Source organism: Schistocerca gregaria, chromosome 7 (genome assembly GCF_023897955.1).
Source record: "Schistocerca gregaria isolate iqSchGreg1 chromosome 7, iqSchGreg1.2, whole genome shotgun sequence".
Classification (NCBI taxonomy): domain Eukaryota; kingdom Metazoa; phylum Arthropoda; class Insecta; order Orthoptera; family Acrididae; genus Schistocerca; species Schistocerca gregaria.
In genome coordinates, this window is record NC_064926.1 from 333,647,075 (window position 1) to 333,674,841 (window position 27,767).

At 37.7% G+C, this 27,767-nt stretch overlaps 1 protein-coding gene across 1 annotated transcript in view; it reads right to left on the reverse strand.

Annotated features, from left to right (window-relative positions):
• Window positions 1-26,718: 26,718 nt before the first annotated feature.
• The window catches only part of LOC126281314 (cytochrome P450 4C1-like), a 146,548-nt gene continuing 145,499 nt past the window's right edge, over window positions 26,719-27,767 (reverse strand). Inside the window, exon 13 of the mRNA XM_049980160.1 lies at window positions 26,719-27,001. Within this exon, the coding sequence (XP_049836117.1) occupies window positions 26,926-27,001 (76 nt within the window). The 3' untranslated portion in view covers window positions 26,719-26,925. The remainder of the gene's footprint in view (window positions 27,002-27,767) is intronic.

A 27,767-nucleotide genomic window follows, 5' to 3' on the forward strand; every position in this document is an offset into this window, starting at 1 on the left:
ACACTATTCCTTGTTGCGCTGATCGTGTAGGACGCGTCTTTCAAGTCAATATATGATTTATTAAGAGATTTTCTTCTCCACCCTCTTCTCTTTCTAACAATAACTTACGCAACAATTATTTCCTGTAATATCGTTTGAAAGTCTCAATAACGCCTTGATCCATCGGCTGTAATTAGGAGGTTACGTTACGTGGAAGAAATATTACCTTTATGAACTCGTCTTTTTCGTTTAAAATACCACATGACGGATGAGTTGGTGCATTGTCAAAGAGAAGTAGTGTTTTCTCCCTCTCCCCATTCTTTAGCTGATGAGGTTTTACAGAGGGTACGAAGACGTCCAGAAACCACTTCATAAAAATCGAACTATCCATCCAGGCACTCTTTTCTGACGTGTACACAACAGGCAAGGGTGACATATTAACGTGCTTGGGAGTGAGGGGGTTGATAGACGGTAGGGTGGGAGAGTAACAGGTGCGAGCGAGTACACAGTTCGGTTAAGCGGTCGTTCAGTTGACCAACGTTCGGATAATCGATGCTCTACTGTAGTTGGAATTCGACAGGCAGCGTGCTGGACTGCTTCCACCATAAATACACCAATCGTGCCTGGTCAAAAATAACTGCCTGTTATTCAGTGTGCCCCAGCGGGAATGGAATGGTCAACATCTGAGGATACGACAAGAACGATCATTAAGAACACAAACCTTCTTACGTTTCTGAGATAGAAGACATTTAATGCACAGGTTGACCCACAAGCCCGTTAAGGTGGGTAGGACGTAAAACGGGCCGACTTGGAGCAGGGGAGGCACCACAGGACATTTTAATTTCCACTGTCTATACTTTTACAAATAAAGTCATAAAACTTTAACAGCATGACCAAGAAAGATTCAGGATTCATACTCATAGCAGTTGAAGCTCAAAAGCGTAACAAAAGACATTCTTTTTACATGTGAAATTTCATAATTTTTTTCACTTACTGCTGGCTGCATTTGTTGCTATAGGTACACTTTTCTTTCTAAGTAAGAGTGATTCTTCGATGACTTTTGCACAGCATACAAACCGTAGTTACAGGTGTATGAAACTCTAGAAGTTATTTAATGTATGAAAAAATTAATGAACTGTACATTTTAAACTTCACGTTTAGAAAAAACTCAAGTTTTATAGTTAATTATCTCAATTTTTTCCACAGTTTTTTAATAGATTTCGAAAATTCTAGAGTTTCATACACCTGTAACTACTGTTTGTATGCTATGAAAAATTCATCGAAGAATCTCTCTTACTTAGGAAGAAAACTGTACCTATAGCAACAAATACAGCCAGTAATAAGCGGAAAAATGATGAAATTTCACAGGTAAAAAAAAAAGGTATTTTGCTACGTTTTTCAACTTCCACAGCGATGAGTGTGAGTCCTCAATCCTTCCTGGTCATGGTGACAAAGTTTTATGAATTTATTTGTAAAACTATAGACAGTACAAATTAAAATGTCCTGTGGTGATTCTCCTGCTCCAGGTCGACCCGTTTGACGTCCTACCCCCCTTGACATTTGAAAATTCAGTACTTACATTCATGAAATGACATGGGGTGTTATTGAAACCAAAGAAGTGCACAAAGTGACCAACAGATGGCCCTTCATATGACACAAACGCCATAATTAGCATAAAAATTGATTTTTTACCAAAGGCGATGTTTTTTGTAACAAATACTCGGCATTGTGGTTGTCATTTATCAATAATACCTGTAGATGAGGGACAATGTTGTCAACAGTATTGCACAGCTTGCCAGTACTTATCTTGAGAAATTTACCTTAGTTGTTGTCTTTTAGCATTGCTAATGAGGTCGGACTGTTGCGGCAGACCTGAGACTTCAGACAGCACCACAACAAGTAATGGACTGAGGTCTGGGGACCTGGGAGGCCAACCACGACGCAAGTGGCGACTCTGTTACCAGATGATGTGCGCAAGAGATCTTTTACACGTGTAGCGATATGCGGTGCAGCGCCACCTTGCATAAGAGTCGTAACTTCCAGCAGTTGTTTATTGGGCAGGCTAGGGACGGTGCGATTCTGAAGCATATCGTCGTACCTCGCACCCGTCTCTCTGACACTTTGAAGAGCAACATCCCGCATTATCTCGAAGAAAAAGGGCTCGATCACGAATGATGTGGTAAATCCACACCGCATTGCGTCTTTGTCGACATGTAGGAGGGATTTCATGACAGTTCTAGGATTTTCGGTAATTCAAATTCTGCACTTGTGGGTGTTGACAGACCCTCAGAGTGTGAAATGATCTTGTCGATCCACAACACGTTAGAGAACCAATCGTCATCTTCCTCCGTTTTACCGATCGAGGTGACGCAGTGGTTAGCAAACTGGACTCGCATTCGGGAGGACGACGGTCCAATCCCGCGTCCGGCCATCCTGATATAGATTTTCCGTGATTTCCCTAAATCGCTCCAGGCAAATGCCGGGATGGTTCCTCTGAAAGGGCACGGCCAACTTCCTTCCCCGTCCTTCCCTGATCCGACGAGACGGATGACCTCGCAGTTTGGTCTCTTCCCACAAACAACCCAACCCAACCCTCCGTATTTTTTAAGTTCCCACATCTCAAATGCTCTCCACGTCACTAATTCGATGGCTAAACGTTCATGATGACGCTGGATTTTGTACGGATGGCATTGAAGGCTATGCTTTTGTGTTCTCCAAACAATAGTGCTAGGAATGCTGGTGCGACGTGCGACTTCACGAGTGCTGATTTCACCATCTGGAGATGAACTCGCTGAAGGCTCCATTTCTTCCCGGGCTGTCCCAGCAGCAGTATCACTTGTGTCTAGTCAAACACTATGGAGCCAATCGTCTAAACAAACGTGACTTTGAACTTCGTTATCACTTTCTTCTCAGCGACATTGGTCTCAGGACCCTTACCTGTTTGAATACGCTTCTTATGGCGACAGGATCGTAAAGCTGGTGTACCGGATTCTCCATTCTGATAGTAAAGCTTAATTAATAGTGCCTGTTATCGTAACGTCAACATGCTGCGATTGCTAGAGCAACTAACTCCCTGTCTCGCTACTGCTCATTTTATACACGTTTCTCATTGACGTGTTGCTGTCCAGCGCCATCTGTTAGCCTGTTTTACACTCGTTTTTCGTTTCAATAAAAATCCTATGCCGTTTCATTTACCTCTCTACCTACGTTATTCCGTGAATCAGTGTATTTTCCAGTGTCAACAGACTACTGGGTCACCTGTGCATTCTTATCGTACACGCCACATTATAGCTGCGCCAGTTTTAAAATATGTTACTCTTCCTCCAAAGTTGTTGAACTACATGTTCAGAAGAAAAAAGACACCTTAGAAGAATACCTGCTTCACTCAGTGTGATGAAACTCTGGAAAACAATCTACTATCGGTAAAGTGTGGGTGGTATTCTTTGATAATAGCTAGAGCACTGCTATCGGAGAAGCCGCAAGGATACACCATATCTACGTATTATTCGTTAGCGTAGATGTGTGGCATTTCAGCTGTCTGATACACTCAGTTTCTCGCGCTAATTCACTCACAACACACTATGGTCAAATGCGAATTAAGCGGACTAGTTTATGGCACAAGGACATCTCGAGAAAAGAGGTTCAAAGCAACGAGGCAGCTTCAGGAAGAATGACACGTCAAAGAAACTGGGTGAGTAAGACACTCACTTGTGCATCACTAGCCCAAGATCAAATGTACATTGAAAGTGTTCTATTTTGAACCCATTCAGAATAGGGTACATCTCAAGTTTTCTCCTTCAAATTAGCGTTCGTGTTATATCCTTAAATACTGACTATTCCACTTGTGTCACCCTGCATGTGTATTAAAGATATGCAAAATGCATCATTTTAAGTCGATGTCATCTATGGAAATGTCAGAAATTAGCATGCTGGCCATGCAGAGAAATTCCACAAAGATATTAATCTAACAATCAAAATGACATGGAAATTTTTAAATGTAGTTACAAAAATGCTCAGTTTTGTCAACAGAAGACTTTTATATTTCATACTGTGAGAATAAATGTTTCTGACCATACTATGTGTTTCTAGAACTCGAGACTGTTGCATAAGAGTTTATTTATTTATTTATTTATTTATCACAAAACCTTGGGAGTCAGCTTCAAACCTCTTAACTGCTTATTGACACAGGAAGACAGCCTACTGCTTCCTACTTTCCAGATATAAAGTGAAGCATTGTTGAGTCTTATCCCTAACCCCATAATGTTCCAGCTTCTGCAAAAATATTGTATTGTCAACTAAATAAAATTCTTTCGTTAAATCAAAGAAAGTGCCTACCTACTGTCCTGCACCTATTTTAATGCTAGTGACTCACGTGCAAATAAATAAGTAGCATTTTCTGTCGGAAATCTCTTCCTGAAGCGAAACTGGGAGACTGACAGCAAATTATGTTATTTAGTTTTTCCTCTACTCTCCTATACATTACTTTCTCAAAACCGTTTGAAAAAACTGGTAGCAAAGAAATTCGCTGGTAATGTACTATGTTACCTCTCGCCCCTTTTATAAAGTGGTTGTACTAACGAGTACAAGAAACTCAACACAACTGAAAGACACGTTGCATAAGTGATACGGTGAGTAGATAACTAATTTATGGTGCACATATTATAATCTTACTCGAAATCCAATCATAGCCATGGGAACCCTTACTCTTTGCTGATGTAAGTTCATCTTTATTTTTTGTAGCTGCAAGTGATTTAGTTGTCTCAGAATACCAGCTGTCAAGAATTCCACATAGTTGCCTGTACCAACAAAACTTTCATTTAACTTACCGACTGTTGACAAGAAGCGATTATTAAGTATTTTGAACGACTCTGGTGCATCACTGACAGTTTCATTCTTACACAAGCCTGGTGTAGCACGTTGAGCACCAACATTCTGGCGTGATACCTCTTTCACAGTGGATCAAATAGTTTTAATTTTGATCTTAAATCTTTCTATTCTCCTGTTTCGGCGTTTTTGATGACATTCGTCAGCACTTTGCAGTATTGTCTGTAGTTCAGTTCTGTTACCGGGTTCTGCCTTTTCCTTTATTATGATACAGTTCCCGCTTCCTGCTACATGTTATTCTAAAGCCATTAGTTATTCAGGTACTTGGTTTATTAGTACTGCATCTGTGTCAGAACTTTTTCTTTGCTAGGAAAGAGGTATTAAATGAAGTGAGAAAGATCTGAACGAAACTGTTACATTTGTCGTTCAAGTCGTCTCTATTGCAGACTTAGTCCTTTGCGATCGACTTCAAATGCGGACTTGCGAGTAGACACATATATCTAAATCTGTGTTGAAACGTTCGCACAAACCAATTTCGTAACATGTTACTGTGATGAATTGAATGTTGTAAGCTGAAATCTTTCGCAGATTCTATTTTCCTTCAAACGTACATACGATGCGAAAAAGAGCACGGTAATATCTATTAGCGTGCTTCCACCATTTTTAATACTCCGATTTCGAACTTTAAAATTCGAACAGGTACATCACTGCGCGCATATGCTTATGATTTGTTACCGATATAAAAGAGGTCTATCTAGAGTCGAAAACTTGATTAAGTGCATCGACGACGCTATCAGTTTTAACGGCCACGTTCGTTGTCTAAATACCCACAATTTGTGCTTGTCATACTGCTTCGTCAGACAACCTTCTATCGAATCATATCTATAGCTTATCAAGAGTTTGTGTTATGAAACCGAGGAATAAAATTACTGCGCAGAGCTCACAACTAAACTTCACGTAAAAGCCTCGGAAAGACCACGGCGTACTGTCCTACAACCGAGCAGAAATGACCTTTAATAATATTCACTGCTACGAAATATAAGAGGGTTGACATAGAGTAATGCTAGACAAGATGATTATGAGAGAGTCAGGGCCTTAGACTAGGGCCTTGTATTCCGACACAAAATTCAATAAGCTGCTGGTATTCATACAAAACTGAGTATCCACATAAACATCTAAAAAAATCAATGACAACGTTTTCTAGTTTGATTGAATCCTTCTTTAAGACGGTGAAATGAATCAACAAATGGCTGCCACTCAGTTTCCTTATGCAGCAGCAACAGATTGGAGAACTGAAGAGAAAACAGCGAGTATTCACACTACGGCCATTCCCGTAGAAATACAGTATATATGTATCCAGGTCAAATCCCTCACGAGCACTGGAAAAGAGCTTCGGGACATAATTTTTACTTTGGTTTGTCACGGGGTATCACACTCGTTTTTCCGATGAAGCTCTCTTTCATTGTGTTATTTTAAATTTCATTCTCTTCAAACATTATCTTACAGTTTTTTTGTAATTATTCAGTATAAGAGTAGGATATGGTAAAAACTATTAACTAATAAATATAATCCTTATGAACATGTTAGTACCATGTACACATACTGTATTTAGTATTTGTGGGCATTTTCACTTCAAGTCTTGAATTTGTATATCACTTTCGCAAAGTCCGTCACAGGACTGGGTCGTTGTAGTAACAGTTTGCTTTTAGGTTTGTTACGCTTTTCTGACGGATTTGTAATTTGGACTAGCAAATTAGCAAACACTGTAACTTTAGAAAATCTGCTTCCGTATCAGACAACGGAGAGTGCGTCACTTTACAGTAAATATCAAGCTTTGACAGCGACTGTACCAATCACAATATTAGCATGAGAGTGATCACTTCACAATTAGCTGAAGCTCGAAACATTGGTGATACGTTTTCTCTAAGCATAAAACATTCGTGTCATAAATGCCTGTTTTGTGACTCTTGTCTGCATTGTGAAAGTCTGACTCGAACTTCACATTGATAGCAAACCCTGAACGAAGACACATACCGCAGAGTCTGCCGTAACTGAGAAGTCCACAAATATATTTCGTGCTATGGTGTGCGTGAGCTTGGAAACGGTTCTGCATGTTTATTTTATTTTTGTCTAAGACGACTGAATAAATGTCAATACAATGGTATATTCCGAGTATTGCTCAAGTAGTCGAGACAAAGGAGCCATCCCTACATCTACGTTGCATATTTGTATTGCAATGTGAGATATACACTAAAACAGTACCATTTCGTAAGGTATTAGATACTGCAAGACATTAATACCAAAGGGCTTGCATTCCACGCTAAGATACTAGCTCAACAAAAATCTTCCTCCTCTTATTGTCGACTATATGGAGACTAGTCTACTTAACAACAGAAATTTATCAGCGCAAACGCTGTTCTACTAGGATTCAGATTACCAGATTCTTGTATTAGAGCCACAAGTAGTATTACACCCAAAGTTAGGCTTTCGCTACAAAGACGAAACCCAAGCCTCATCTATAGTCACCCTTCGAAGAACAATGATGCTTGTTCTTACTGGGTAACTGCTGTCACAGGCGTGAGAAATTCATGCTGCCTAAGCAAGTAACGGGTATGACAGCTGAGCTTACGGTCACATAACAAACGCTTTAGTATGCACAGAAAAATCTTAACGGTCAGATCATTATTCTCTCTTATTCCAGTTTAGCTCTTGAATTACTAAGAAGCCTCTTCAGTGGACGAAACAATCATCCAGTGGCACACGACATAATGAACTTGATATTAAATCTCAAAATTCTGAATCAGAGTTTTAAAATGTGCGGGTAAAACCTTGTGGAAATGGAACAGTGTACAAACACGTCAAGGAAAGATGGACCAGCTGCAGAATTTTTTCAACGTTCTCAAACTAATAATCAGACAGAAGTGGAACATGGAATGACGAGATTCACCTATACACAAAGCCACATATTGTACCGAAACAGACATTAAAAACAGCATTGCTCCAGACGATTCATGAACACTACAGCACGTCTCACGTTTAATGACTGCTATACGTACGAGGAAACACCTGCATCACATTGACTTCGTGCCATCCCTTCTGCGAGAAAGGAAAGAATGGCAAACACATCTTTTGGTTGTCTGAACAGATGCTGTACTGCAAGTCGAATACCACAAAATCTGGTCAACAGTTGGTGCTCTCTACCGACTTCTATAACATTGCTCCCATGCCTGAATGACCTCAGAGCAAGGTATCCAAAACAAGGGGTCGCGTACGTTTTTGAGCCTCGTTTAATGATCTGAAAAATGTTTTTCGTAATTTTTAACCTTTTCTCTCACTTTCGACAACAGTGTTAACATTGTTGTACAGTAGAAGATGAAGAACTGTAACCAATCGCTGTTACCAGCCACTGGTAACAGTGTTTCACATTTTACTGCAAACCTTTACAGTGCTTAGTAAGGATAAATTTTAAAATTCGTTTATTGTTAACTCTACTGCCTCTACTGCCGGCGTATTTTATGATGAACTCCAGTCAGGTTCCAACAATCGCTCTTGCGGACTAGTTGTGTTGAAAATGAGAGAAAACGCGGGCGAACGGTTGGTTACAGTTCGTGACTCGTTGCGTTTAGTCAACCTTGTGCAAGTCTTGTCTTCTCTACGTACCTACGGTATCATTAAAATTATTTGATAGTTGACACTTCACGCTTTGTGGTAGGTTTCCTCCAATCAGAGCGCTCAGTGTCGCACCCAAACCGTTCGCGGTTGCCAAACTGCCACAACAATTAACAGAGTTCCAGTTTCCTGTACGGATTTCTTTCGTGATGTGCTTGGATTCCGAATACTGGGTCTGAACATTTTATTTCGTCTTTCATCAAGTATGATAATTACACACAGCGATGCTAACGAAATACAAGCGTTTCATACTCCATACTAACCAAACACTACTGAATCATTCCACGCAAAACGAGATTCAGCGTCATTTATAGAGTTAGCACAATCACAGACGTCGGATTCGCACGACATTGCCTGAAACATACTTTTCGAACGTTGTCAATTAATTCGTTGTGTCTGAGACATCAGTCATAAAGATAATACGCGAGTGTTTCCCACGGTAATGGCAAAGCGTAGTTGTTAGTGAATAAATTGGCGTGTAGAAGGTCGAAAGTTCGAATTTCGTCAAATGTAGAAAAACGTTTTATTTTTCTAAATTTAGTCGAAAGAGACTGTTTTTTCAGATAATTGGTTTAAACATAACTTTTTTATTTCTAATACTTTGTCGCGCCGTATTCATCATCGTATCGGCTATTATTATTCTTCCTATCATTCTTTTTTCGTTTGGAATTTGCTTGTATCGCCTGTAATCAGTAGCCAAGTGCCAACCAGGACTGCTGATGGGTGGGTAACGCGGCACCCCGTGTAGGCAGTGTGAGAATGGTTTCAGGTGACCAATAACAGCATGATACTAAAATCTGCTTTTACTGCTAGCGACCGAAATCTTGCTGCGGAAAATGGCTATGCAAACAGATGTAATATGAAGTGTTTCTGTCATAGAGGTTAGCCTTAAACGCTGTGAACAAAGCGGTCGTGATTTTATTTCTGCTGCAGATGATTACTGATCGCCGTTTTATCGGATACATTGCATATGACGATGTTTTGGTTGGTTTAGGAAATGTGACGTTACGCGTATTTATACTAGCTACTCTGTTTCCCAGTATTGACACGAGGAAATATGAATTTATTGCATGGCTGAACGCTATGGGGCTCAGGTCCCAGAGATCTGTCGCTCGCATGGCCTCTGTGCAGCGAGACAATGCTCAAAGACATAGTGGAGTGACAGACAAGCTGAAATAGGCTGAGGATAGATAAAATATGAGTTACTGTTATTTATATCACGTGTGTTAGTTTGTGAATCATTATGTTGAAGTGTGAAGTGTTTTGAGTTGAAGTCTGAACTGTTTAGAGTTGAAGTCTGAACTATTTTAAGCTGGTGAATATTTCATGTATTATGATCACAAAATGGACTCAGTTTCCACATATCTCAGATAATTATTTAGTTTGGAGATTTTGCTACAATTCTCGTAACGCTCTCAACGCTAACTTTATTGCACACGACAAGGATATTTTCTATCTGTATTTTCACTGAATGTTGTAGACCACTTTTCGTTTATTCGAGATGTTCTCCCTTGATAAATGATATTCAACATAATTCTCTGTAATCTAACATCAGTTACAGACGTTAGAATATAAACCTTTTTATTAATTATTCATCTTTTATTTGATATTTCTGTGTACTTTATTAATTTACAAATCTAGCCAATGCATAGACGATTTGACAGCAGAATCACAGCTACGGTCACCATTTGGAGCGAATTAGCTGCAGGGAAGGAAACAGATGTGTGCGGCTCGACCTTATGTCAGCATCGAGCTATTCTTTTTAAACAGAGCCGTGAACAGTCCAAGTACCTAAAGGACGACTAACCACAGGTAAAGTCGCAACTGATTTGTTCGTATGGGTTGCTGTTTAGAAGAGTTACTCAGTTACGCTTAGGTAGTGTTGCAGACCGAGTTTAAATTCACAGCTACTGCTGTTCAGTAATTGGTCAATAGAAATCAGCTGTCGACACAGTATCTCCAACTTCCGGCACACCTCACGACATCCGTTACCAAGATTTCTCTGCGTTTCACATTAACAACATTCGTGAAAGTGACTCGCTGTGTTTGTGTATCGCCTATAACCGAGCAGTAGCCGGCAGCGGATGTGACAGCACTCCAGCGGCAAGGGACAGGCTTCAACTATCAAGTAATTTTAATCGGACTATACTCCTACTTACACCCATTTGAACTAGCTTACTGTAGTCAAGTCTTATCTCCTTCTACAGCCACCCCCCCCCCCCCCCACTTCATCCTCTACACTTCCCCACATTACCATAATAATTCCTTTATGCCTCTGGATGTGTCCTGTCAACTGATCCTTTCTTTTAGTCAGGTTGTGACATAAATTTCTTTTCTCCCAAAGGGAACTCAGTACCTCCTCATCAGTTATCGGTCTACTCATCTAATATTCATAATTCTTCTGCAGCATCACTTTTTCAAAGCTTCTGCTGTCTTCTAGTCTGAGATGTACGCCGAAAATGTAAACTTTTATGGCTGGGGATGTCACAACTAATAAAATATTCCGTCCCATAATGCCGTGGTCGAATGGATTTCACATTAAAACCCAAGGTTTCGTCTCCACCCGCGGAGGACATTTTCAAGCTTGATCGTAGCTTCTTTGAATGTCGATTAACTCCCTGGCTCGCTACTGACAATAGCAAAATTCCGTTCATGCGTGTTCTATACAGCACAGTGGTGTGACGTCATATGCTTTCAGTACCAGAGTGTAACTGTCAGTTGCCGTCGTCCATTGTTGCTATCATCCCATGGTGGAAACTGGTAGTATACGTTTTCTTCATCCCCTGGATCCAGATGTCATTCAGTTTCAAGCCCACCTCCTTCCTATTGAAACTCCTGAGGTGTTTAACAATCTCTGTGGCCTCTCTTATGTAGCCTTTCATGGTATCCGCTTTGGCCGCCAATTCTTGGGTACTGTCACAATAAATGTGGTGATCTAGATGCAAAGCATGTTCCGCAACTGCTGATCCCCTCCCTTCTACAATCTTCCAGAGAGCCAGAAGACAACCAAGATCATTTTGATAGGAAGCAAGTATTGGCAGCCACAAGTGCGTACAATGAAAGGGTATACAGAGAGGCCATAGAGATTTTTAAACGTCCCAGGACTTTTCTGGAGGAGGGAAAAGGGCGTGGGACTAAATGACATCTGTGTTGAAGAAGATGTGTACTGGTCTTCTATCATGGGGTGATGGTAGAATTGCGCCATCGATCCCGGTATATCAGGACCATCACCGTTATGGGTCTTCTTGTCCCGACATCCCAACAACACCCAATTTTGTTCCAATTTCACAAAATACTGTTACGAGTTTGGCTCAAGTACTGAAGTAACACCAGTTATTAGCGCAACATGTAAATTCAGCCTCAGTTAGTTTTATTTATGTCAACGTCTATGTTGACAAGGTCGTCTCATAGATGGCGTTGCATGTTGCATATCATGTATCGGCGATGAAGCACGTTCTAGTCTTCTTCAGTAGTACGGGGCTGGGGGCTGGAACCATTTAAGAAGCGCCACGCAAAAGAATCGGGCAGTTCGTATTTGAAAGAAAGACTTGCTGAAAAAGGTGAAATCTTCCGAAAAATATAATTACCAACTACTTCTTCCTCAACAAGTTCCATGTAATTGTGCTCTAAATAAAAAGTAACTCTATTAAATAAAGTATTTGCTTAATTTCTACACCTCCATCTCAGAGCGATAAGGCAACGTTAGGTGATACCAACAGCGGACGACGGCATCCGACAACGGCCCGTCGCACCCGGGTATTCAAAGCATGCAACGTTACGCCGCTGTGTAAACGGAGTTTTGTTTCAGTCAGTAGTGAGGCATGGTGTGACTCGGACACTTCAAAAAGCTACGATCCGTCTTGAAAATGCCATCCGTACGTGGGGACGAAACGTTACGTTTTAACTTGAAATCAATTCGACCGCGGCATTATAGCCCGGATTATTTTGATAACTGTGAAGTCTGTTTAACATCCACGTATCACATCCATAGGTTTACGCTCCAGACAAATGCCTTCCGAAAGAGGTCTAATCTTACGCTAAGAGTTTAACACAATAAGTCGAGTATCACAGTAAGGCAGATAAACATTTGTTAAACCTCTGAGGGTAATGGGTGCAATTAGTCCATCAGCTGGTTTGCCCATGGTCTGCAGTTTGTTAACTAAATGCACAATATGTAATTCTGAATACTTCCTTCAAATCTGAATAACATGGTGTCCAGGACATCCTAGAGATTCATCGCCTAATTTTATTCTTAACAATGAGCTTGTTTTCCAGGATATCCAAAGCTTCCTTTGCATTTGTTGTGTTTTCCACATGTTCATAAAGGAATTTGAATAAGTAAAGTATACATTCAAAATAGTAAGTAGCATTTATATCCTTTGCATTCGTGGCAGCACTTGCTCCCATAACATTTCATCCTCTAGAACAAATTTCATCACAAACTTTCATGTGTTGTAATCACTTTTGCTCTTTAGTTTTTCAAACACTGGGGTTATAATTTTCATTGAACTTACATTTAAAGGCTTTTTAAAAACTGGTATTACAGGCACTAAATCATATAACTTATACTTTACAAAAGATTCAAGTAATAATGAATTGGATGAAACACTAAACTATAAGAAGCATCACAAACAATAAGGCCACATAACATAATATGCTAGTTCAGACACTTATATTGCCACCTGTTCGACATACATAGTTCCCTGCACAAACTGACTGTATAAAAAGCACGATTTGTGACTGAAGACAATTGTTCTTTATTATTACGAAAGTAATACAGTCACAGAAGAAGCACTGCAAACAATGGATAAAATTAAGCATTGCAACATGTTTTTTCAATGTACTCATTTACTCATTAAATAAGCCAAATGAGATTACAGCAAGTGGAATGAGATTACAGCAAGTGGAATACATGCTTGAAAAATGTGCAACATCTTGAAAGGATCATTCTAATGTATGAATTATGTAAGGCCCAATTAGTGACCATTTAACATGTCTGAATATCTTTGACGACTATGCAATACCTGCTTTTAATAATAGACACTGACATATATTGTAGAAGCAAGTCACCATAGCTACAACCTCATGTCTTACTTGTATGTGTACATTGACTAATTCTTCATCTCTCATTGTTCTCCCTTATCATAGAATTCACAGAACACATTACGTAACTAACAGAAAAAATGAATGTGACACTTCAGTTATATTAAGAGATTCATCTTGTAAATTTCTTTTCCTTCCTTTCTTTTGTTAGTGAAGTACTGATTCTAGTCATTATTGCAGTAACTGGCAAAGTATAAAAGTGTTGTCAGTAAAAATGTAAGGTGATACAGCATTCACATTGTGATCAAGGGCTTTCCGAGCATGTTTGTTGTTTCCAGTGCTCTCAGGTGTCCAGCCAGATGCGAACGTTGAAGTCCCACATTATTTCAGTGAATAATCTTTCTACCATCATCAGGCAGTTCTGATCTGGACACCCGAGAGCCCTGGAAACAGTATTCACACTGGTAATGTAATTTTTGTGCCCAGCTAGTGTACCAATGGAAAGTACTGAAGTATACAGTTGAAGGTGAAGAAATATGCCATCCTCATGCCTTCATTGCAGTTACAGGTGTCTCTTGATAGTATTATAATGGTACATTAGTTTTCGCCATTACAATATTTATGATAAACAGATCTCATATGAAATGAGTAGTTAGAATTGTTCAGAGAATAGAAACTGTGTTGCAATCTAACATTCCACCCTTCCTTCCTACCTAAGTAGTTTAATTCATGCATGGAAATTTATGTACAGTATGATTGAAAATGTGTGAAATTCTTGTAAAACAGCTGTCATGATTAGCAGGAAATTCACTTTTTGACAATGATCTGACACAGATTTTCAACTGCCACTGAATATGCTTTTTTATTCATTTTTTCCATACAAGTTCAGTGTCATTTGATTCATTTGAAACTGAAATCAACTAAGGATAAAACGAACCCAGTAAGTACTCACAAAATACGTATGTGTATATTGCATCACTGATGATGACATCAACGGACACAGAGCACTAGCTTGAATTGGAGGCAGATGTGGAAGGAAACTGGCTGGGGCCTTTCTTTCTTTTCTTTTCTTTTCTTTTCTTTTCTTTTCTTTTCTTTTCTTTTCTTTTTTTTTTTTTTTTTTCAAAGAACCAATCCTGAAATTTGCTTTAAGCGATTTAGGTAAACTGCAGACAAGATTAATCTGGATATTCAGTCAGGGATTGGAACAACTGTTCTTGTGAATGTACATCTCATGTCTTAGCACTGTGCCATCTTGCCCTCTTGAAGGAAATACAAGTAGTAAGAAAGTAAGTATAAAATTCACTTCAGATATTTTGTTATGGAAGACCCAGGGTGGCAGGGAAGAAGGCTTTCTGCTAGTCCATGAATTTAACAGTGGAATGTGTAGTAATAAAAATGGAAAAAATAAAATATTTAGGAATGAAAATCATCAACAAACTAAAAAGATTAGACTGCAGTACTCTGAGATAGAAATGTTACTATTCATTAAAAGAGTTCATGGAAGTTGTACTAACACTTACTATTCTTATTCTGTAAATATAACTCTTCATTCCCAGGAAACAAAGTACTAATCTTAGAATATTGGTCCTTCTCATTAGCTGCAGTTTTACACAAGTGAACTATATTACTAATTTTTTTATACATCTTGTGTGCCATAAGCAGTAGACTAATAAGTGTATTTTATGATCTGAACGAATCACTGTTCACTATTGGGGCTTATGTGTAATATTTAGAACAAAACATATGATACTGAGTATGTTAGTGTGAATTGTGAAAGGGCTGATCTATCTTCCAGGCCAGATAGATACTAAAATAAAATGAAAGAAATGATGAGGTGGACAGCAATCTTTATCACTGAAAGGGCATATACGAGGGTCACTCCAAAAGAAATACACACTATTTTTGTAAAAAAAACAGTTTTCATTCTGCATGTGTGTATGTTTTACAGTGTGTAGATACATCCTTCCCACTTGTTTTTAAACTTAGTTCAACCTGCTCCCGTGAGTGCCGCCATCACAGCATGTCTCCAAGATGGCTGCTACACTTGACATTCGCCAGAAGCAACGTGCTGTCATACAATTCCTGTGTTGTGAAAATGAGACAGTGAGAAACATCCACAAGAGGTTGAAAAAGGTGTATGGAGATGCTGTTGTCGATTGCAGTACAGTTAGTTGGTGGGCAAGCAGGTTATGTAATGAAAGTGGGCACTGCAATATTGAGGATTGTCCTTGCAGCAGCAGGCCTCGTACTGTACACACTCCAAACAATGTGCAGAGAGTTAACAAATTGGTGACTGCTGACAGACGCTACATTGGGATAGGGGAAGGAAGTGTTTGCAGAATACTGAAAGTGTTGGTGTTATAAAAGGTTTGTGCCAGGTGGGTTCCCAGGATGTTGACAGTGGCTCACAAAGAAACAAGAAAAACAGTATGCAGGAAACTTTTGGAACAGTACAAGAAGGGTGGAGATGAATTTCTTGGAAGAATTGTGACAGGTGATGAAACATGGCTTCATCATTTTTCACCAGAGACGAAGAGGCAATCAGTGGAGTGGTATCATGCAAATTCACCCAAGGAAAAAAAATTCAAAACCACACCTTCTGCTGGAAAAGTTATGGCTATGGTATTTTTTGATTCCGAAGGTCTCTTGCTTGTGGTCATCATGCCAAGTGTAACCACCATAAATTCTGACGCATATGTGACAACACTGAAGAAACCTCAAGGTTGACTGAGTCATGTTCGACCATATCGGCAAAAGCAGGATGTTTTGCTGTTGCATGACAATGCGTGGCCACATGTCAGTCAAAAAACCATGGAAGTGATCACAAAACACAGATGGGCAGCACTGAAACAGCCGTCTTACAGTCCTGACCTGGCTCCATGTGACTATCATCTCTTTGGGAAACTGAATGACTCTTTATAGAACAAGGTTTGAAGATGATGACTCCCTTGTGGACGCTGCCAAACAGTGGTTCCAACAGGTTGGTCCGGAATTTTGCCATGCGCGTATGCAGGCACTGGTTCCAAGATGGTGTAAGGCAGTTGAAGGGGATGGAAATTATATGGAGAAATGAAAATATTGTTCCTAAAGGATGTTTCTATACACTGTAAAAATTTCAGACATGTAGAATAAAAGATGGATTAAAAAAATAATGTGCATTTCTTTTGGAGAGACCCTCATATGTTTATGTTCTTTGTTACTCAAAGAACCAATGTTGAAAGAGAATGTCCTACCTATAGCCAGTGCCATATTAAATGATCTTTTACATTATATTATACAAAAATTCTGTCAATAACAAGTAACTTACAATTTTCAGTATGTTAAAGTTACATGATGATAACCACCCAATTGGTTCTACATACTGTTATTAGATTGTAGGGGCTATGAAATATAAAAGCAAAAGCAATATTTGCAGTATTCAGTGTATGTGAATGGCAATTGGTGTGTCTCTCAGAGGTCTGCAATTTTTTTCTTGTTGTGTGGTATGTATATGTTGAATTATATGTCATAAAAGTCACAGATTCTAAAAATGACTTCCATAAAATCACATCAGGTATAGGTTTTTTTGCAAAATGTAAACAATTTTTTGACAAAAACACTTATTTATTACAGTGAAGTAAACATATTATATTTTATTATAACTAATCAAAGAATTATTACTGAATCATACACAATTTTAGATCTTCTCTTTTTTCTTCTGAAACTCTTTCTTCATCTCTTTGGCGCTTCTCCAAACTCATTCTTTATTCCTTCTCGAATTCCTTGATCGAATGTCCAACAGTAAACAGATAACATCTTAACATCCCATCTTCATTGGTAATGTCTCTTGACATCATGGACACAATGGTGAAAGTTTTCACCTTGTTCTTCGCTGTAAGTCCCCAAGTTCTCAGAAAAATAGTCAGTGTGGCAGTATGAGAAATGAACTTTTAAGCTCATCTTGAATCCTTGAGCATTGTACATGAAGGTACATTGGTTTTGTTGTCAGGGTCGTTAGTATTCCCCAAAAAGTTGTGCACCACATTCTTGAAAGAGTCTCATGCTTCTTTTTGCTTTTCACCCATTGTTTCCAAAAAGAGGGAATCAGATAAAAGATTTCTTGTCAGAGTCACCCAAAACTCCCTCTTTTACTTGACTTCAGATGGTTTTGAGAATTTGGAAAAGAGATGTCTGAAACAACCCCCATCCTTTGCAGTGATTTGACAGATTGTTTTATAAGCCCCAGGTGAATATGAAGAGGTGACAATAAAACTTTTTCTGCTGGAAACATGGTAATATTGATTACGCTTTCTTATTGTGGCCAGTTAGTTTTTGTCTAGTACCATTGTCAGGCTCTACCTCGCATAAGCAAACAAATCAAGAATATTTCATATTACCTCCCTGCTGACCCAACAACATGATTAGTAGGTTGAAACCCCCACAAACCATCATGCTCTTGATATTTGATTTTCTCAAGAATTTTAGACAAGTCATTACAGTTTTTGTGCATTTGAACCAAGTAACCTATAGGAAGAGATGCAAATAAATGTCCATTATCCAACAAGACTGCTTTGAGGCTAGCTTCCAGGGAATCAATGAATATGTGCCATTCTGGTGAATTACATTCTACTTCAGAACACTTCATGAGCCAAAGAACATCATTACAATAAATCAGATATCTCTCTTTAGAGAAAAAACTGAGTAAATTCTCTCTCTCGATGCCTGTACCATGAAAATGAGGTCCTTGATGATAGTAGGTTTTTTGCCTTTTAGCCTTGATTCCAGCAATTTGGTTTTATCTTCTGAAAAACCCAAGTCTCTTACTAGGTGACTGAGCTCCTTCTGAGAAAAAGTCAAGGTCGCTCATCAACAGGAAAAACTGAACTAGATTTGTCCAGGGAAACTAATGTGTCCCGAGTCCTCAGACTAACTCAGAATGTTATCTAAATTTGAAGGTGGTTGTGCAATTGGTATTTGAGGGCCATGTGACACTTGACAAATAGGTGAGTCAAGATTGTGGTAAGACACTTTATTTTTATTTTTTGTATTACATCCTTTCACATCTACTGAATAGAAGCGGCAGTTGGCTGCATGATTTTTCTGTTCTCACTATGTGATAGGAATGCCAAAATGAAATGAGTTTTTCTTACCCTTAAACCACAAAGATCTCCTTCACACCTTCTGCACACCTTATGTGGAGCCCATGCTTTGTCTCATTCTCCAGGTTTCAATTTGAAATACACAAAACAAACTTCCTTTACAAACTCACTCACATTTCTTTGTTGATCTTTTACTGTTTATTCACCACAAACATAACAACAGCAGTCAGAAGAAATTACACAACTTCTGTGAGCAATATTCCAGAAATAAAAAGGTAGGCACAATAGTGTTATAATGCTGGATATAAGTTGAATATGGCATTAGAAGGCCAGTGAGCTGCTGAAATTATTTAGTTTGTTGAAATGTGATCTGATCCAGCAGCAGGGTGTCTATCTTTATTCCTAATATCACAGATAACATGTTGAAACATGTTCAACCTCACCAATAATATTACTTACTATAAACTACCAATGATGTGTCCTTCCTCCTAACAAAACCTACTTTATCCACCTCCACCTACCATCACTCTCTTCAACCATTAAAAGTGTTTTTCATTAATTGCCAAGTCCAGTTTTAATTGACAGAATTAATGTGAAAAGTATTAGCTTTAAGGTCACATTTAAATAAAAAAGAGTACTAAATTTTAAGTCAATTAAGAATTTTATGATAAATACAAACAAAAACTTGAGTGTGTCAATAAAATTGACGTGGTGGAGTGTTTTGGTACTTTTTTTTCACCAAATTGGAAAACAGAAGATATGTAAAAATCCTATGTAGTTTTTTTTTACATGCACTCCTGTGCTTCCAAATATAAATCAAGAAATGAAGTGTGATACATGGAAATGGTAGTAAGGGAAGACATGTTGAACTGACACCATGTTGACAGATCTACTAAAATGGATGAATCAGCAGTTGTGCATTCTTTGGGCTAAGCTCGATTAGCGCTGAGTGCCCACAACCCATAGTGGTATCTTCCCTTGAAGCAGAAGATCCACCTGAAGAAAGACTAATATAGATGATTCAGCACATTATCTGCAATGGAGAGGTATTGAGTTAAAATACTCCTCTGCAATCTTCTATATGAAACAGGCACATGAGATCAATGGGTCATCAAGCGTACCACTGTGGACTTGTGAAAAGTGTTTGGTAGAGTACACCATGATTTTATTTTATATAATTTAGGAACAACAAGCTACTGCAACAGGAGAAAAAGTGATAGCTTGTGGATAGGTGTTCCTGCAGCACAGAGGGTAAGCATAGAGAAGTAACAACCAAATAATAATAATACAGAACATTGAACAGAAACTTGAAGAAGAAAAGTGTTGGAAACCAATTTCATTAGGAACCAAGAAACATAACCTAAGAATCCCCTACTTAGCCTTTGCAGACGATCTCGCAATAATGACAGATTCTAGTGAGATGGCTATAAAACAGGTAGAAATTCTAAAAGAATGTGCAGAAAAAGTCAGCCTACAGATATCATTTGAAAAGACAGTGTTTACAACAACAAATTTAGAAATTTCCAAATTACAAACAAAATACGGAGAAATCAACAGAGCACCATACTTCAAATATCTTGGTGAAATTCTCTCGGAAAAATTTGCACAACAAGAAAGAATACAAAAAGCTCGTAAAGGTTTAGGATTAGTGCAAAACCTCTATAATAAAAAATGTTTATCTATAAATGCAAAAATTAGGCATTACAATACAGTCATTAAACCATCAATGTTATATTCCAGCGAAACCTTGGCACTAAACAGGAAAACTGATCTAGAAAATCTAAAGAAAGAAGAAAGAAAAATAATTAGAAAAATTTTGGGACCAAGATGGACCAAGAATGGATATAGATTACAGAAAACATCAAAAATTGAAGAATATTCTAACATAGAGATAGACATGAGGAAAAGACGCCTTAAATTCTATGGCCACATAATGAGACTTCCTGAACACAGATTAACAAAAAGAATTGTAAAATACGTAGATTCTCTTCTTAATGGAGGAGAATGGATCCAAAAAGTTAAAAAAGATTTGGAATTAGCAAAAATTACTAATGAAGAAATAGCTGCAAGGAACAATTTTAGAATAAAAGTTGAAAAGTGGGAGGTTAAACCGAGACAAAAACACCGAGAACCGGAACAAAATGGAGCGAAGAAAGAAGAACTAAATTTTCGCAAACAATGAAAAACTGGTGGGCAAATAAAAAGAACCAGAAGACCAAGAAGAACGGAAAGTGAACCAGCTTTACTTAGCCTCTTCCACATGGGAGCTTTACGACTAATAATAATAATAATAATAATAATAATAATAATACAGAACAATGTGCACTTTTTTACAATTTCCATTTCCAATAGGGTACAGCAAAACTGAAAAATTTAAGTGATTATCCTCAAATTATTAAATAAATTAGAAGACAGAATTGCTGGTCAGTATTTAAGAACCTGAATTTATTAGGTTTTCAATTGAATTTTCCTGTAAGAAAACCAAATTATCAAATCTTGTGACTGAGACTTCCTTCTGACGTTGTCTGTTTATTCTGTACAAGAGCTCTTTCTTGCATTTTAGGGAGTTTCGCACTTAAGCATTATTTTACATATTTCAACAAATCTGGATTTTTTCCTGTTTGTTTTTTGGGGTCCTTTGCATTCTTTTGCTGATTTGTTCCATGACCAAGGTGCTTTGGTTCATATGGTCTTATTCAGCCTGAGGATAAAACACAAATTCTTGTCACAACTGCTGAAGCGTGTTACTGTTGCTACTTCTGTATATAAATGACTCAGCAGCGGTAGTGAGAATAGTATTAGAACTTAAGTTATAACATCAGAGATTAAACTATCTTCTCTCTAACTCAGAGGACAAGCTGTAGGGCAGTGTGCGAACTACATTACCAATACTAAATGTAATGGCTTATCATGGAATTATACTTGTAACTGCAGTGTGTCATGATAGTCTTACTGTACCAGAGATATGTGGGATTGAAAATGAGATTAATGAAATGTGGCAAGGCTATTAGGCTTCTGCAAGTAAAGTTCCAAGGCTGTATGTATTTAACTAAGTTATTGGACCTAGATTGCAAGTCTACACATTTAGGCATGATATTTTGCAGTAAACTATATTGTAGAATTCCTGTATGGTGAACATACTCTAAATCAAAGAAAGTAATTAAAGTTATACAGCCATACTCTCCAAACCAATGTGAAGTGCATGGCAGAGGGTACCGCACTTCCCACTGTATCATATATTAAGGTTTTTCTTCCCATGTGGAGGTTGGAAAGAGTAACTGCTTAAATCACTCTGTGCACATTGTACTTAGTTTAATCTCGTTTTTCAAGACCATATTAGAGTAACATATAAGGAGCTTTAGTATATTTACAGCTCCCTCACATAATACCAGTTCTTGAACTTTTGTAAGTAGCATCAGCACATCTGTGATTCTCTCCTGTGAGCCAAACAAATCTGTGACCATTTAGATTGCCTTTCTTTTTATACATTTAACATTCCTTGTTTGTTATGTTTGGTACTGGTCCAACACATTTGAGCAATATTCTAGGATGGGTCACTTGAATGTGTTGTAAGCAATCTTGTTTGTACACTGAGTGCATTTTCCCAGTGTCTTACCAAAGATCTGAAGTCTATTACCTGCTTTCCATATGCTTGAGCCTATGTGATCCTTCCATTATGAAATTTGTTACATACAGGTATGTAATTCACAGTCTCAGATTTCTGTTTATCTAAAGTAAGATTTCTGTTTTTGTGCCACTTTAGAGTGCTGTTCAGAACAAATGAAAGAACAACTGCACTGTCACCTGATTAGATATCATCTGGGTTGTTACAGTTCTATGTGGAATCAAGGAGAAACATGTATGAGCCATTTACATGCCAAGAATAAAAAGAGTTATGAAATGTTTCAGGAAAATGCCAAGTAAATTACTAATACTGCAGTAGTGTCAATATCAAGTTTAAGGAATTAAGGTATTCATCATGAGAGGCATCAGTGTGAAGGACAAAAAATAATGGGTTAGCAAGTATCTACACTTGTCTTAAAGACATGTATTCAGTGGTTAGTACTGAAGGCATGATATTGGCAATTTAATGTAGAGAAGTGTCTGAGGTTAGAGGAGTTTCATGAAATAGATACACCATCGTGTAGGATCTCCTTCACAAGTTAGAAGGTGAGGATATTAATTAGCTACATCTTGCATATTTCATTTGTACAAATGGTGTATTGAAGTGGAATGAGTCATTTTATATTTTAGTATGATGCATCATTCCTTTTTATTTAACTATGATTCCATATAGAGTATTACCTGGTGCCAATTCATAGCTACATAGGTCTATATATAGTGATGAAAAATACTTTAACAGCACATGCATTTTTGTTTACATTATGTATGGTACACCGTTCAAAGATAATGGGAAACTGGCTGTCTCAGGGCCTGCAGATTAAGGAGTATTATACTGGATAGCTCTTCAAATGTTTACCATAACACTGAATCTATAAACGCACAAGCTAGCAGTAGAGGTGTTGTAAATTTGATCCTAATGTTCTGTCAAAAGTATTGATTGTGGACACCTGAGGTTGTTTATGTTAATCACTGGATTACTTACCACAGTCAAGTTTCCATCAAGGATTGAAAGAAAAAGTGCAATATTGGCAGAATACTTATCTGTATATCACACCATTAGTGATTTAGATATGAAACTGATTAAATAAAAGGTCACTTGAACATGATTGCCATACAGTGACAGTAAAACATGCCAATCAACCTCATAAAAGAAAAGTATTATGTAACAGATTTATGACAAGTGGCTCATTAACAATGTTTAAACAAATATGGTACATGAGGGGTTGGTAGGTGGGGAGGAGGGATTGTGAGAACATTCAGCATATATTGTACTCATTCACACTCATAATTCTTTACCACTTCTACTCCAATGTCTTGACAACAGATGAGAGAGGAACTGGGCAAAAGCAAGGGGGAAACCTTGGATAACACCAGAGATTAAACTATCTTCTCTCTGTCTAACTGGATAAGCTATAGTGCAGAGTGAAAACTACATTACCAAAAATATAATAAGATCCAGAAGTCTGTTTGCAAAAACTGAAAACAAATGTGGGAAAAAAGACTACTTGCTTTATATATTACTACTCCCTGTTGTCTTATTGAATTAACTTCTTTGGCAATGCACCTAAAGTAAATAAGAAGTTTATTCAGCAGAAGTGAGTAGTAAGATGTTATGTAAAGCAGATAACTGTACATCTTGTGAAAACTTTTTTAAAATTCCCAATGCACCTTCTCATCAATACCTTGTGCTGCTGACAACAAAAATAATTTTAATCCGAACAGAGATCTACACTTTATTTTTGAAAGCATTGCTGAAGATATTAGCAATCCAAATACAAACTTTGAAAGTAATTATAACAGGCTAGATTACAAGGCACATTTAGTGAAAGATGACTGGCTATGATCATCACATGATCATCTTCAGACTTACACCCATTCCGATGGATAATGACTATGTACGGGGTAGGAACTGTTGAATGATGATAGACAACTGCTCCAGGTGAATATTGTCATTCAGTGGTTCCTGCTCCATACACAGCTACACAGCCATTGTCCATAAAAATGGCTGTAGAGCTGAAGATGATCATGTGATAATCGAAACCAGTCACTTTTCAATAAATGTGCTTTGCGATCTAGACTGTTATAATTATTTTCAAAGAGATCTACACAATTACAACATGTAGCATGAAAATAATTTTCATGTAGACCTTTCCTCTTTGTTTTGTATTTGGAGTGGAGTTATGTACTCTGATTTTAAGATATGAAGAAACATGCAGATTCAAGAAATGAATAGTTTATTAGCTACATGACAATTAGCAGTGTTCACTTCAAAATTACATAACGTGGGTTATGGACTGTGAACAGGACTCTGTATTTACAGACACAGGTAATAATGTTCTTTGAAAAATACCAGTGTAATCAAGTACATATTAAGTTAACAGTGGAATGTAAAAAGCAGCTACATAATATATCTGAAGAAGTTGCAACTTTTTGCAAAGCAGCAGATTTCTTTATAATTTATTTGTTTGTTGTTAATGAACATAAACATGAGTATCATTAGACAGCATACTGCTAGCTTATTGTTAACATAGAGTAAAGATTAAGATTGTATGAGTTTCTAGTCTTTTGTTAATGTGTATCTCGGCTTGTTACATATCCCTAAGGACTGTTTATCTTCATGGGACCTATGTAATCCCACTGGAAATATCATTGGGTCAAGCAATATGGCTATGTATACTTTCAGTGAGGTCACTAGGCATGGTGTGGTTAGCACCAGCCCACATGGGCGACTTAACAACTGGTGTGGACCATCTTGATCTCACTTTTCTCAGGTAACTGATGTGTACTACATACTTTCCAGGGAACTTATGAACAAAGACACTGTAATACTTCGGTATTTTCTTAGGACAGATTTAATCTCTGTTACTATTACTTTTGCACAAGGACAGTTCTATTCTCCTAATGCAGTGTGGTCTCTATATTGTGTGTGACAGAATGTTATACTTGCTGTGAGTGCGCCTACAGCATGTGTGCTTGTTGACAGAGTAGTTGGTATTATAGTGCTGCCAAGCCTGACAAAGCTACAGTGTTATCCAGTACTAATGTTTGAGGTAGTCAGTAAATCTCTAAAGTACTTAAGTGACCAAGAAGGTTCCATCTCTAGAAGTCTTTGTTTTCTGTTTGGTTCAAGAAGAGTCAGGGTCTATTATTTTCTGTGATTTATTTGGACTTGTTGGTTTTCAGTAAAACCTGTGTTGTTGCAGAAACAGACTTACAACACAATGAATGTAGTCTGATGCTGTTGTTAAGAAACTAAACTTCTTTAACACTTGGCTACAAAACAGTAATGGGTGAGCAGTGTATATTATTCATATGGAAAGCTTTTGCACAATGAAATCATTTCTCTTAAAGATGAATTTCCCCACGTATTAACTCTCTGAATGAAACTGAGTGAAATACATATGTTTCTCTGTGGGAATGCAATGAGATGATCTTAAAAGTGTGTATTATGATGCTGACATAAAGAAGATGATACTGGTTTATTCCATGTGTCTCTATGCAATCTTTTTGAGGCTATGAAGTTAAAGTATATCATGTATTGTATCTGTAAATTTGATTAGAAACAATGTAATGAATAATGAAAATAGATAACTGAAAACCTTTTAAAGGCTTGAAATTTCTCAGTGTATTTCATCTGTAGTAGTGTTTGCAGTTTATGTTAAGAGACAGTTTCGATTCAAAAGCTCAAAAACTTTTACAACCAAAATACAACACACAAATGTGAATTCTATGTATACTTTGGTCTGTGTTTATTGTTTAGAATTTGGAAGAAATCAGTTTGGCACAGTGATATCTATAATTTGTGTTGAGATCTTTGGCAGACTGATGATAAGCCACAGTCAGCTCAAGGTGGGGCAAGAACTGGATGTCACTTGTAGTATCATTTCATGAACACGGAGAGCATCATAGGGCTACAGGGATGACACCATACTACAGTGTGTGTGGCTTTGCCATATAGTATATGGATTTTGGTTATGTCTTGTTGGCAGTAGTGTCTGACCTGAAAGATCTGGTCTGTTTTAGATTTAGTTACAGTAATATGCAACAGGAATATGCAACAAGCTGCCAACTTCTGAGGTTTAAATCTAGGTGGACATGCCAGGATCCCATAGGCCAAAGGACTGGGTACAGCCATAATATTGTTACCACAGACCATTATTAACATCCAGAGGGCACTTGTCCAGCAATAAGAGACATTATTGTAAGTCATGCTGGAAGATCTGATCCACAGTATGGGAAATAACTGTGCATCCTGTGTTGCTATTATTGACATTTTGTTTGATGTCAGCGGAGGACTGCCACATAAGGTAAACTCCACCCACACCTCAGTATTCCTTAAATATCTGTAAATGTGTAATGTGTGATAATGTTGATAGCACGAACATTATTGTCATGGCTCATGATGTCTTGTTAATAGTGAAGATACCTTTATTAATGGACATGATTATAAGGAAATTAATTGGAAAGCCACTATTTAAAAAATAAATAAAGGCTGATGTTTCTTGATACATGGTAAGGCACTATTAATTTATTTACATGATTAAACTGATGAAAATCAAAGACTGTATTTATGGAAACATTTCTGCTTACAGTTATACATTGTTAAAAGTAGTATTGCAAACAGTTTTTTCACCCTTTGAATCTAAATAATCAGACAATTTCTACAACAAGTGGTTAAAAGTGAGTTAAACTTCCTTTGAATCATCTAGGGCTCCAAATTTCTTGCTTTATATCTATTGGCAGCTGGTAAAGACCAAAATGCAGAGGCCCACTTTGAACACCTGAGAGGAATCCAAAGTCTTCAATGAAATAATTGCTATATTACTTAAATTATTATTCATCTGAAGCATATCTTATTTGGAAAAAAAATTAAATATATTTAAAAGTAAGGATGCGAATCCTCTGAATGAATTTCCATTATCTACTTTATATAAGATTATTTTACTTGCATGGGATGCATAAATTATATATTAGGCAGAAAATAATTCCATATAACAATGTGAACTGGAATCCTGAAGATAAGTAGCATCTCTGTCTGCTTTTTGCAGCATGCTAAGCTATAATAGTAATTCTAAAAAGAATACCTTTTAAGTAGGGCCTATACAGATAAATATTATTCACTGATAGGTAACAATGAAGGTATGTAAATATTATGAAGTTAGTAGTAGATAGCAGCTGGCACAGCTGAGAAACTGACATCTCTTTTCTCTCCCAGAAGTACCATCTTTCCAATTTATTTTATTTTATTCTGTCATACACATTTATTGCAAAACTAGTTTCAGACAATTAGTTTATTAGTTACTTACACAGTTAGTTAGTTTTCTTGTTACTTGGATCATTTTGCATGTTGTTGTTGTTGTGGTCTCCAGTCCTTAGACTGGTTTGATGCAGCTCTCCATGCTACTCTATCCCGTGCGAGCTTCTTCATCTCACAGTACCTACTGCAACCTACATCCTTCTGAACCTGCTTGGTGTATTCATCTCTTGGTCTCCCTCTACGACTTTTACCCTCCACGCTGCCCTCGAATACTAAATTGGTGATCCTTT